Source organism: Plectropomus leopardus, chromosome 16, assembly GCF_008729295.1.
Source record: "Plectropomus leopardus isolate mb chromosome 16, YSFRI_Pleo_2.0, whole genome shotgun sequence".
Taxonomy (NCBI): domain Eukaryota; kingdom Metazoa; phylum Chordata; class Actinopteri; order Perciformes; family Serranidae; genus Plectropomus; species Plectropomus leopardus.
This window is the reverse complement of record NC_056478.1, coordinates 25,569,864-25,583,876: the sequence shown is the minus strand read 5'-3', so window position 1 is coordinate 25,583,876 and position 14,013 is coordinate 25,569,864. Positions and strand designations below refer to the sequence as shown.

The 14,013-nt window shown below is 39.0% G+C and overlaps 1 protein-coding gene across 1 annotated transcript in view; it reads left to right on the top strand.

Annotated features, from left to right (window-relative positions):
* The window catches only part of mei4 (meiosis-specific, MEI4 homolog (S. cerevisiae)), a 69,628-nt gene extending 57,091 nt beyond the window's left edge, over nucleotides 1-12,537 (top strand). The window contains exon 5 of the mRNA XM_042503858.1: nucleotides 12,292-12,537. Coding sequence (XP_042359792.1) covers nucleotides 12,292-12,537 — 246 coding nt within the window. The remainder of the gene's footprint in view (nucleotides 1-12,291) is intronic.
* The last annotated feature ends 1,476 nt before the right edge of the window (nucleotides 12,538-14,013 follow it).

Here is a 14,013-nt window from a genome sequence, read left to right as displayed (position 1 = left end):
CCTAATACTAGTGCCAACATTACTAGTGACAACATTATGTCAGACAAGAATAGGTAGCAATTTCTCACATTCAGGAGCATTATACTGCTGACTTTATGCCTTTATATCCCATCATAAATGATTTTTACAATGAATCTTAATCAACTTTTGTTGAAAGAGTTGATTAAGATTCATTGTAAAAATCATTTATGATGAGATATAAAGGCATAAAGTCAGCAGTATAATGCTCCTGAATGTGAGAAATTGCTACCTATTCTTGTCTGACATAATGTTGTCACTAGTAATGTTGGCACTAGTATTAGGCACACAAAATAAGTAGGGATGTCCCAATCACATTTATTTGCCCCCCGATCTGATCTGAGTCTAATATTGAGTATCTGCCGATACAGATTCCCAATCCAACACTTTTATTTTTCTAGATAATACAGCTGCATAGTGCACAGTTAAGAAAACTTCTTTAAAGTTATTAAAAAAATGTTTTTTTATTTATTAGCCTTTTATCACAACTTTTAATATTAATTTTACAAAATGAAGTATAAAATGACAAACCCTCTCTTTAATCTTGTTGGCCTACTCCCTGTCTCAAGGGAGTATCTCTGGCTCTTTAAGAGTCCAGTGTTTGTTGTTGCGGTGCAGTCTGTGTCTCAGTAACCTGTTGAGTGTTTATTTTCGGTGTCTGCACATCTTTTGGGACGGATTACGTTTCATTAATAAATCAGTCATGTTGGCTTTTTGCTTGCAGAGCTTGTGCATATGCAATGGCAAGTGCAGAGTGAGGTTGTGGTAAACTCAGCACCGCTGTCTGTGTCTCCTTCAGGCAGGGTGGAGAAACACCGCAAAAGGCAAAAGAAGAGACTAATATTTTTTTTCTTCAAATAATCACCTGCACACAGTGCTGTACAGAAAAAGTCACTGATACTACTCCACCACATCTGTAATAATGTTAATATTAGCTGACATTATTATAACTATTCTACATGTTTTCCCTACCTTCTTGGCCTACACATTCTTTACATTGTTACATTACGTGTAACGTGTACGTGTATTTTTCTGTAATGTTGTTCCACTGTCACTACAGCTGAGTTACAAAACACAGCATTACTTATATGACCTGTGACCAGGCTTACCACTGACTATAGCTGTTAAAGATCTTCCATCCCGTTAATGTTTGTTAGTAGGAGAATATTCAAGCAGTGGAAATACTCAAATGTGGGATACATCTGGGACTCAGCCATTGACGGTTTGTGGTGAAAGAGCCAGCAGCATAAAAACTTTGTTTGAGCAGCGGCATGACTTAACCTAGCAGACGACTGCCATTGACAACAAACCTTGAGGAGCGGCTAAGTTTGTCTGATGTACGCAGAAAGGGACAAAATTGCAACCTCCTGCTGTCTGAACTGGTCCGTTCATCTCTGCAGCCTTGGGTTGAAAATCTGACTGTAGATCTTTTTTTTTCATAGCTTCAGTACTTTCAGTACCGTGGAATAATTATTTTATAGATTGTATGTCTGGCATTATAGTAAATACAATATTTGGTGATTTTGGATTTTTGATAGGACAAAACAAGCAATGTGAAGCCACTACATTGTTTGACAGATTGAGACTATTATCGTCAGAATAATCAAATGAAAATAAGTGTTAGCTGCAGTTCTGTTTTAGATTTGGAGTTAAAAACCTTTCCATGAAGCGAGTCCCTCTTATCCATCTTCTAATCTGTCTTCATTCTTGTATTTTCTTCCTCATGAAAAACCCTCAATCCCACCCCTCAGTCTGACGTTTACCTCAGTCAGTTACAGGCTGCCGGCTTGCCTGTGACCCAGTCAGAACAGTAACGAGCTCCAGGTCTAATCAAATGGACCATTAAATCCCATTCAGGGTGCAGCTTTATAATCTCAAGGCAGCTGATCTTATCTGGGTCATGGTGCTTCAGGCTCCCTTGCTGCATACAGATCCAGGAATTGTCTCCTCACCACAGTCGAGGTCCTCATTCACCTTAGTGCAAAGGCCTTTCACATTTCCAAATCCCTCCAATGGTAATTAACAGGGTACCTTTGCAGGTATAGATACGTAGGTTGGTTCTTTTGACAGTTTTTTTTTTTTTAAATCTCTACAAGGAACCACAAAATATGAAATCATTAGCTGCTTTTAGTTCAGTATGGTCTCGATACTGATGCATCATTTTTCATTTCCAATTTAGAACCACAGTAATTAAGAGAGAGAGAAGTATCTCACAATGACCCATGTGACCCTATCAGCCCATCACCAAAGTTATTATAATTCCTCCTGAAGGGAACATGAGCATCTTAACTACATTTCATGGTCATCCATCCAATAGTAGTTGAGATATTTCACTTAAAAAACAAAAAGATGAACATCATACCTGCAATAGAGAAAAGCTCTGGGTCACTAAAGTCAGCAGGGTTCATCCTGAACTGTGCACTGTCTGTACAACATTTCATGGCAGTCCATCCAACATTTGTTGAGCTTTTTCTGTCTTGACCAGGGGTCAGCAACCTTTACTATCAACTATCTATTTTTTGCCGCCTGAAAAAACTAAAAGAGAAAATTCTGTCCGGAGCCGTGAAACACATTTGAGTCTCATAATGAAGTTGATACAGCCCATTAGGGTCAAATTTAACTAACAGCATTACTTATAGGTCTACCTGAACATTCATTAATATCTTAAAGCACAAGGTAGCTACTCTGCAGAGCACTTCTTAAGATTATTTGACACTGAAACTTGACAGTGTTGGCAGCAAACAAATCTGTCCATGCACAACTAAATTCTCTATTTTCCTCCAAGACTTTTGCTTTATGGATTTTGACTTCATAGCAAGCCTAGCTAAGGAAAGGAGACTCAACATTTAAACATTCTTGAGAACACAACAGCAATAATAAATGTTAAAATGGTGAAACGAAACCGTTGCATGCAGTATTTTGCCAAAGCCACGGAGCCACATATTTCCCTGGTCTTGACCAACATCCATAGAACTAGGCTGCTGAAGTGGCTAAAGATAAAGACAAACATTCATTTTATAGAAACATGAACCATTTACAATGAAAACAAAAACTACCCAGGTGTGGATTAAACCAGCTCCTCCTCAGTAAAATCAAACAGCTTTTTGGCCAACAAACTCACGGAAACACCAATTTTAAGTAAAATTTGTTCGATAAAATTTCGAGACCGCAGTAGCTCAGTGCGTGTGGACTTGGCCTTTGAGCAAGGTACCAAACCTGCAGCTGCTCTGGGCGCATGTGCAAGGGCAATGCCCTTGCTCTGACATCTCTCCCTTAATGCATGTTTATTGATCTTGTTTCTGTGTGTTTCAGGCCCGTGTGTGTATGTGTACTCTATTGTATGTGAAATAACAATAGAGTGAGAAAATTGAATTTTCCTTCGGGGATGGATAAAGTATGTCTTTGTCTCCTTTAGAAAATTGTTAGTTATTTACACGTTCAGAAGATAAACAGCACTGACAAAGGTCTCATTTTACTGCAAAGTACTTTAGATGAAGTGTTTGTTAGGGTTGAAACATATGATGTATTTTATAACTCTCACGATCAAGGTAATATTTGACAAATTGCAAAAAACACATTCTAACATAGTAATTAAATCCTCAGAACTGCAGCTGCCATCATATTGCAGCTTGCAAACACAGATAATTGTGTTCTCTTATGATGAACTGATTCACAGGGTTGCTAATTATCACATTCTGAGGGCACAGTTGTAGTGCACAATCCTCTGTGTTAAAGTTGCAGCCTCCTGCAGATATTCAAAGACTCCACAGCATCCTGTTGCCAAGCTTCAAAGCCAGAACTCAGTCTTCGTGCTCACCCAGAAAGTCGATTAAGAAATAACCTCCCTCTCGACCTCAACCTCACTTGAACCCTCACGTCCAACCTTCAGTTGACGTTACTCACCGGGGGAAGAGATGTTGAGCATGAGGTTCGTTCTGACTTTGCAGGTTGGCCTGGAAGTGAAAAGCTGTGCCGTAGCTGGCGTAGAGAGAGGTGGTAGTTTATCAGGATTATTAAAAGGCTGCAGCGAATCCTGTCACTGTCAGCTTGCGGCCCGCCGGGTCCCCGAGGAGCACTAACGAGCCAACAGACAGCTCAATCAGTCTGTCCTGCTGTTTTCACCCCCTCACTTAAATAAAAAAAAGGACCCTGGTTAGGATACATGCAGATGGGCCTTCCATCACTTCGTATAATGTTCTTATCTCCATATCTTTCTGTCTGTTTAATAGATTGCCTTCTATTCCTCTGGCTCAGCTCTGTTGTTCTTTGGGTGCCACTACTAGAGGAATATAAACACTGGTAGCCATTAGGGAAGCATTAGCACTGCAGAGTTCTTTATTGAGTTTTACACTACACCAAACATACATTTTAAAACTCAAAGCTCACATAGTTAGAAACATCTGAGCAACAATTAATGGAGGAAAACTTTTTATGCTTCTGTGCCAGCGATAGCTTCGGCTAGAGGCATGATGTTTTTATGCTATACTCCGTCCTTGTGGACCCCCCTAGAGGGGATTTCTTAAAATTTGGCACAAATGCCCACTTGGACTCAACATTGAATGGATTATACTTTGGTTGTCCTTGTGCAAAAGACAAGGTCAATGTGACCTTGCATTCATCTTATTCTTGTGAACACGATATCTTAAGAACACCCTAAGAGAATTTCTTAGAATTTGGCACAAACATCCACTTGGATTAGATTTCGGTGGTCAAAGGTCAAGTAGTTACTATAGTCCCTATTATGTGCTGTTTGCTAGAGAACGTTAGAGACATTTTTAATTAAGGCGAAGTTCTTGTGCAGCCTTTTGTGTTGAAATACATTTAATGCCTGAGGATGTTTACATTTAAAAGCAGAATTGTAGAAAACATGTTCCTCAAAGTCTATAAAAAAAGATACTCAGGTATTGTACTGGTACTAGTATTGCTGACACTATGTCAGAGAGGTATTGAATCAATTGTAGCTGATGTCTGGACTTGGCCTGGTGCTTAAAGTCAGACAGTAAGACTTCATGTGGTGTGAAAAGGATTTCTATAGCAGGTTGCTTATGAGGAGGCCAGCAGATCCACTGTGTTGTTTAATCCCAAGCAGCAATTTCAGCCCCCCCCTCCGGTTGATGACTGCTGTTTGTGTATATTCTTCACAGAAGTTCCATCACAGCTGCCTCTAGATTTTCAATCCAGTTATCGATTTTTGCTGACCATTGAGTCCCGCTTCAAGGCTTCATAAATTCTCTGGGCATATGAGCGTCGACGGGTTGGAAATGAAGGTAAGAATATCCCAGGCTCACTCTTATCAACCTAACTGACCAAAACAGCCTCTACTTGCTGAATGCTGTAACAAATTGTTGTGAAATGAAATTGATAGTATAACATTGTTCAGAAGTGATGATTGGCTGCCGGATGTATCACGAACAAAAGTAAATAATGGTGGCAGTTTCTGCAGGTTTCTGCATCATTGCACCAGATTGTGTAAACAAAACAAATATAACATATACGGGCTGATGAGTTGAGTGTTTTGTTGTGTCTGAGTGTGTCCGACCAGAACAGATTGATGTGCAGAAGCAGCAAGCAGTTTGAGGATAGAATGAGCTCTTCATTTCATAGACTTCAGTAAAAGGTGTTTTTGTAGGACGACCTTATTCCCTGTGGTCAGACTGTATTTTGAAGCTTATTGGCAGTTATGTACCCTGGTCGAGTGCTCTGTGCTTTTTTAAGACGCCCTCTTGTTCTGATTTGAATAACTGTGTTTGTCTAGCTCAGTGGTTCTAAATTATGTTCCTCTTTGAATTAGCAAACTTCTTCTGCATGTTTTAAAAAATGGCAGTCACACATTGTTGCCCAAGTTTTGATAAACTTTTAAAATTTTGGATGTCCTGGTTGTCCAGGCTAAGAAACACAATGTAACTGTACGTTGCTGCTTGAGGCTTCCTTCACTTTGGCAAAATTGTCAGGACTGAGGATAGAAAGATGGCCAATCATAGGTCATTTCAGAGAGAGGACATTGCTATTGGCTGTACTACAAATGCAGATATGCATGCTTTGGCATGCACGTCCTTCAGTTGGTGAAGAGCCTGATCCATTGGCAGAGAATCCTGCAGAGGGTCCATATTTGTTTACTGAGATGGAGAGAAAATGTGGCTAATAGTTAAGCCCACTGTAAAAAGGCGCTAAAAAACTCAGCGCTGCAGCCTCAAGTTCATGTTTGTATAGCTCACGTTAGTCAACGTTAGAGCCTGGAATCACAGTGTGTCCTCTGCTACTCCCTGCCATTACAACTTCATATAACCTGAAGGAGATCAGGCAGCAGCTCCAGAGACGGACCCCCTATCTGCGGTCAGCCTGCAGCAAACTTAAATCTGAACAGTCCTGACTTTCTGCTGTATCAGCAAACGTTCTGTTGCTGCAGTTACACGTTTTAGCCCTGGCGCTGCCGCTGGCCATGCGCCCCCTGTGACACCAGGCACTGGGTTTCAGCTGCTACAGCTGCCAACCGAAGGTCCGTCTCCTGTGCTGCTGCCTGCTCTCCTCCTGGGTAATCAATCTACAGCGGTGAGTAGCGAGGTGGAGGCCCTATGGGGAGGGGGGGGGCTAACTAGCTAATTAGGCTCATGGGTGGTCTGATAAACACAGAGGGAGCAGAGAGCAGAGCAAGGAGGGGCTGAGACTATGCATTGCTCGCAACTCCACAGTGAAATAACATTAAATAAATCAAAATATGTGAAACATTAGGTTACTGTATGAAAAGCATGGTGCATATGCCCATGATCATCTGTTGGGAAGGCTTTTTTTTTTGCCTTTTCCAAATGTCTGCCTCCCACAGCTTTAACCATTTATAAAATATCAGAAACGAATTAAAAAGAAATGTTCCAGAGCCCCAAAGTCACACCCCAAATCATTTGTTTTGTCTGATCAATGGTCCAAAACCAAAAGATAAAAAATAAGAATAATATAAAAAGCGAAAAACAGCAAGTCCTCAAATTTTAGAGGAAAACATTTATTGTCTCAGCTTCAGTGTTTTTGTAAATGATAATGTAAAGAAATATCGTATTTGTCTCAAAACCCATTACCCTAATGGCTATTCTTTACAGATTTAAGCTTTTAATAAATGCCAAACAGTTATCAGAAATAGCGAAAAATTTTAAATTAAAGTGAAAAAGACAAATCTGCTTGTCCTGTTTGGATTTCATTGTACTGCTGTCATGTTGATCACTGAAGGTTTACCTATTTAAATAATCAATTGATCAGATTCCTTTGTGTCCTTTTAAACGATAGAAAAGTAACAATTTTGATATTTATTAAACTGTTTAGTAATTTATCAGACACAACTGCCATTCATTTTCTGATTTCCTCTTCTTTATATTATTGTAAACTGAATAATTTGGGGGTTCTGGTCTGCCGATCAAACCAAATAAGACATTTAAAGTCAGCTTCTTGGGCTGTGGGAAAGTTTGATCAGCGTTTGTTATTGTCCATTAATCGAAGTAACGATTGATTAAGCGATCATGAATATTATCATTAGCAGCAGTGAGGTGATTGCCTTCAGCAAGAACCAGACAGCTGAAAATATTTTAAACTGCCTCTAATTTCTTATGAGACCTGGAAACTGAAACCCTTTCAGTGTGTGCAAAGCTTCTGTTGATTTTCTGGTTTAAAATCTGCATATTAATTAATAGCAAAGCCTTCAAATAGGATATGCACTGCTTAGTCAATTAAACCAAAACCATGTTTAAAATAAATCATGACATTCTCAACATAGTAAATCCTTTAATTCCCAAACTTGCAGCTTCATTTCATTTCATGTCTTTTCAGTTTGTAGGTATTAAATGGATCATCCAGCAATAACGGTGGAGTTTTTGCAGGTTAACAAGAAATCATTTAAATGTACCAAGTTTAAGAAGAGACCCCACGTCCGAACATCCAGACCGTTCGTAGACAATGTTCAGATAATCATCTTTTTACAGAAAGACTTCACCCACAAAATGATCATTGTATATCAATTACTCTCCCGAAAACTTTGTTTTTCTTGCATACTTGATGATGAGTAAAGAATCCAAATTGTAAGGTTTTAGCAAAGATGCATGCATTTAAGTAAGCACTATGCATAAAACTGAATGAATGAGACCTGGATTATACTGCATGAGTTGTGTGAGAGTTTGCCAACACATTTTTTTAATATAGTTTTGCTGTTGATAAAATCGACCTGTTTTACTTCAGTTCGTCATAAATTTCTTACTTTTTTGATTCTTGGTTCATTGTAGAGGCATGCGAGAAAAAGTTTTCTTCACAAATTCAACAAATAAGAGGTATGAGTATACACATGGTCAGTCTGTGGATGTAATATTCCTTTAACAATGATTCACCGAACCACGTACGCTGCAGTCTCTCTCGCTCATTCAGATGAAATATGTCCTTTCTATCGTGTTGACAGTTGCTGCAGCAGACAGTGTGAATATCTGAGGCCTTTGTGTCAAGCTGCCTGGCACCATTTCTCAATGGCAACATTTCACCAAATATGCGTACATACAGTTCAAACACTACAGCCTCTGAATTCAAAATTCAAACACAAATCTAACATGATTGGAGCCTGATGTCTTTCAGTGCTGCTGAAGATATATTTATATTAGTAATGTTTGAAAGCATAGCAGTAAAAGTTGATGAATCATCTATATCTTATCTTTTTATTACTGTATATACAGTAAGTATGTCTTAAATGTATGAGGTCGTATTAATTAAAGACAGAACCTGTGAATCACTCTACAGATATTGAAAAAATGAAAGCACAAAGCACAGATCTGATCTTGTGTTTGGCAGCTAATGAGTGCTGCCGACTGTACAGAGATAGCCATTAATATCGAGTGTATTTGTCCAACGTTACTCAGTTTAAGATGCAAGAAAAGATTCATCAATGTATTCTCTTCCTGTGTGACGTAACAAACACCTGATGAGATAAAATGAGTGTAACAACATGATGATTTGGTGGTCCACCTGATGAGTGTAAGTCAAACATACTCTGTCTTTAAGCACTGTTTTTGGTTTCCTCCAACTCCTGAGGAAAATATATGTCTCCGTAGCTTCTAAACGCTTCACTATGGTTATCAACTTGTGTCCGTGTCCGTGTCTGTGTCTGTGGGCTGTTTGCTGTTGAGCAGGTCGTGTACAGTGGCTTTATTACAGCGCTGAGACTGAAGCACAACAGTGAAGCTGGTGGGTGTACAACCAAAACAAATATTAAAAAGCACCATAGAGCCAAGTCAAATCGCAGATTTCTCCGTGGGTTCATCACCTTGATTAACCATTTCACATTACTCTCATTCAGTCCAATAATAAACCGTCAGCAGAAGAATAGATGCAATAGAATAAGATATTTATACCTCTGCGCTGGCAACAGCCCCGGCTGACGGCATGTTTTCGCGTTGTCTGTCTGTCCCTTTCTTGTGAAGATGATCTCTCCAGAGCACCGTGAGGGAATTTCTTGAGATTCAACAAAAATGTCCACATGGACTTAACAATGATCTAATTACATTTTGGTGGGCAAAGGTCAAGGTCATCGATCAGTAATTAAATTATTTGATTTTGGTGGTCATACATGCAACTGTGAGGCGGTAATTTGGGTTTGCTTTAACATATTATTATGAAGTAAAAATTGATTGCACAAAGTAATGACGATACAGTATTGACACCATCGGCATTTAAGTAGATTTGTTCCCTGTAAGCTTTGCTTTGACTATACTATTCTGTTGCGACAGGGTAGTAATTCACTTATGACACTGAAGCCTGTCTGGTGATCCAGTCAGACTGGCAGCCTGGCACTGTTTTATTCTGCTTTCATGTTTCCATGATAAACTCAAAGAAAAGGAATAAGTCACGCTTTTGTCCTGTGTGGTCTTTCTGAGGAAAACACAAAGCCATCCGGTTGATTTTGCAACAGCGGTGCCAACAATAACACCACTTGGAAATGCTAATGGGGGACGTTGTCTGTTTCCACTTGAATAATAAAAATATTAAATGATAGTGGGTGGCTGATGGTGGCTATTTTGCATCACCAAACAGCACCGTGACTAACGTCTACCAAATCTTAAGCCAGCTCCACATCAGCATTTAAGTTGTTTTTATGTGTCAAAGCTCCCCAATGTTTGAAATGCACCTCTGTGGTTCATTGAGGTTTCTGGAGAAGCTAATCCAGGTGCGTCAAGTAACACAGCAACACATACATACACACACTTCTTATATTTGTAAATAGAGCCAGTAAAATGTTGTTAATGACACTTTTTAGTAATTGATCGTGAGAAGAATTCTGCCTTAAACTGGTGGTGAAGCTGCAGAAAGATTTTCAAGAGGGCAACATTTAAAAAGGGAACAGTGAGATAAAGAGAATATGGAGTTGTAGCTCTCTAGAGCAAAGTGCTAAGTGCCCCAATGCTGATGGGGTCTAAGTGGTGTGTGTGTGTGCGTGTGTGTGTTTTAAGGGGTTCAGTGGTGTTGTTGTCACATTCTGTCAGCTCTCTGAGAGCTTAGGCCTGGAGGAATACCTGACAGCCATCTGGCGGTTGTTTTTCTCTGTGACATATCTCATACAAACACACACACACACAAACACACACACACACACAGAGAGAGAGGTGCACAAACAGAAACTTTCACATGCAAAAAAATGAAGTTCGCATACACACATGCACACTGCAGCCTGGAATAAAAGGAGTAGCTTCTCTTTATTTGAATAATTAACATTTGGTTTGGAGTGGTTTGTGTAGTGCATGCTGTAAACTCAGTGTGTGCTCTGCAAACATCATGTCATATGTTGCTAAATAGCTTGAGCAAGTATTTGCAGCATGTTGCAACAGTGTGTATAATCCTTCATCCCTGAAGAATTACTCCAGTGCTGGATGATTTTTGTTGTGATTTACATTTTCTGCTGGTTTCTAACGGCTGTTGCTTCCTCGGATTACACTGATCAGAAACAGCTCGGCATGCAGTTTAAAGATGCATTTAACGTCTCCATCTTGGCCGCAGTATGTTCCACATGTATAGATGGTATTTGGGGTAGTGGACCTTTAGAATTTGGTAAGAACCTCTGACATATTCAGTGTCAAAGTGTTCAAAGCTGATGCTGTGGAAGCTGATGCTTCGAGATGTGGCCCTAAGTTTGCAAGTACTGCAAGCTAAGGTTCTGTTAGTCAATACCAGATATGGAGGAGGCTGTCAAGTTGACAAAGGAGACCTTTTGGTTTGCTCGGGGCGCTCCTGAATCAGCTCAGAGACAAATCACCAAATCATAAGGATTTCAACTTTCTTTTGTCAAGAAATGTGCCCAGGACATCCTATAGAACTGGTTATAATGCATGTTAAAGATATAGTCTTCACATGCCATTAGAATAAAGGTGATAATGTACAACACCTGCCAGCAATATTTAGTCCAGTTTCAACAGAGAACTTGATGCCTTTTTTGAGTTGCTCCAACAAGATGCTTTTACTTTTGGAAAAAAGAGCAGAAAGAGACATGATAAATGAAAACTACTTTAGTTTTACAAATTAACATTAAATGTGTGTTTGATTGCATTGTGAACGACAAGATGCTTTTACTTTTGGAAAAAGAGCAGAAAGAGACATGATAAATGAAAACTACTTTAGTTTTACAAATTAACATTAAATGTGTGTTTGATTGCATTGTGAACGACCTCCAACTGAAGAGCTGACAAGGGATGGCTACAGGTCCGAGCCATCTGCTGCGTTTTTTACACTGTCCATACTAGATGTCTGATTTGTATTAATCCTGCTTTATGTTATATATACAGTATATATACCATATGCTATATATTAAGATACTAAGTATTCAGACGCAACAATTTACATCTTCATCTAAATGCACATTGATTCTACAGACCGTTTTTTCAACCTTTACCTGACTTGGATCTCAATTAGGAATGTCAGTGGTTAAGCATTAATCAGGTAGCAATTGGTCAATCGTTAATCAGTTAACTGCAGTTAATATTTTTGACCAGTTACATATGTAAGTCTTCAGGTTATTTTTTGTCTACTCTTCAGTTTACTGCACTGTGCACCACTTGGGTCTGGTAGCTAGTCTAGTCACAATGAATGTTAATGAATTGGTTACCGGTTCATGGGTATCAGCCTATCGAAGGCAAAATGAACTGAAACTTACATCTCTAATAAAATTTAGGTAACCCTTTGTTATTGCTCAAAAATGACCCACGTCAATCACAGTCTTTTGACTTATCAATGATGCAGCCCTAATGTTGATGTTCTTTTTTTTAGGGGCAGGAGAGCTTAGGGCTCGACATATTTCCTGTAGACGAGCATCAGAACTCGTGTTACCTGTTTTGGATCTTGGAGGAGCTCCTGCAGAAATCAGAGGTACCTTGCACGGTGGAGGTGGTGTTAAAACAGACAGGCTTCCTCAGTCACTTGGAACAGCGTGTCTTTCTATTGTCCGATGAGTTCCCCTTGTTTAGCTTCGGCATGTGGAGGATAGGAGGTTTCCTCACCTCCCCGGACCGATAAGAGCAGGAAGCAGCAGGTGTATTCAGAAGTTGGCTTTCCACTCTCCCATGTGACCCAAACGGTTTGAAACAACAGGTCTTGGTCTCGGATTATTCTGTACAGCAGTAGTTCAGGTACTGAGCAATTAAACGCAGTAGTCAGTGACTGCTCTCCAATGACGGCACACATCAGACTTATTATCCACTTATATTTCACATGAAGCCCAGAAAATCCGGGCTGGGAAAAATAAAACATACTAAAACTGAGAATTTGAAGAGATTTTGTCAAAAAGGGACATGAAGGCTTATGTTCTTGTTTACTTTAAAAAAATAATTGATAAACAGGCAGTCAGCAAATAACTGCTTGAAATAATACATGTTTTATGAGGATTTTATTCTTTTTACCAACTTAGTTGGATTTAGTGTGCAGTAGCTGCCAAAAAATGTAGGAAACGTTTAACGTTTGGTTCGTTTTGTTTGAATTTGTTCATTCAGCTAAGTGCTATGAAATGCATAACTGTACAACTGAATGGGAAAAATAATATTTTCCAGCAGCTGTTTACATATTAATTCCAGCTTTTAATGCATCTGTAATTGAGTAAAAACATATGTCTTTGGAATGTCAGCAGAACCATTTTAAAACGAAGTTTTATCCAGTCAATGTTGTAGTGATTTGTTTGACATGGAATTGCCTTTTTAAAAATGTGGATACTAAAGCTATCACTGCAAGCCACAAAAAGACTAATGGTTCTAGTTATGTACCAATGATGTACTAATGATAATCCCTGTCCATAATGGATCATAAAAGAGTGCCTGCGAAGGCCTTTATTTAAGGGATGCCTACATTTTACTTCACCTTGGATGTTAGAAGCTCTGGTGTTGAGCCAATAAGGGATGTCTGCTTTTGTATTTCCTGCAAAGGTTCAGTGAAGGTCTTAAAATACTACGCAGGTGTGACAAAACCAAACCTACAGCTTGTTAACGGTTGTGGAAAAGTGTTAAAACTCTACAGAACGATGTGATGAAACAGTTTTAAATCCTAATTCATTACAACACAGTCCTGCAGTCTTGTCTCATAGAAATTACGTTATTCTACAACTAATTTGACTCCAACAACCCTGCAAATTCAGCATGATACATAAATGTAGTGTTTCATCACCTTGAAGAAATGTTTATGAAAATAGTCCTGGCAATAATAATAATGTCACCACAAGGTAATTATGAATGTAATTTAGTAAATTTTCCAGGGGATAGGGCTGATAATTGTACACCAATTTGTATTGTATGTGATACAGTAAAGAGTAGGAAAACAGAAATAATAGAAACAAAACATTACAATGCGATAACACAACATGAAAGGCGCTTGACAGAATGAAAAAGAGGCTGGCTGAAGCTCAGATTTATAACACCTCAATTTTTCACAATATAAAACTATTTACCATCAAAAGTAAAGACAAACAAAAAAGTACAACATCTACACCAAATTAATGCTAACATG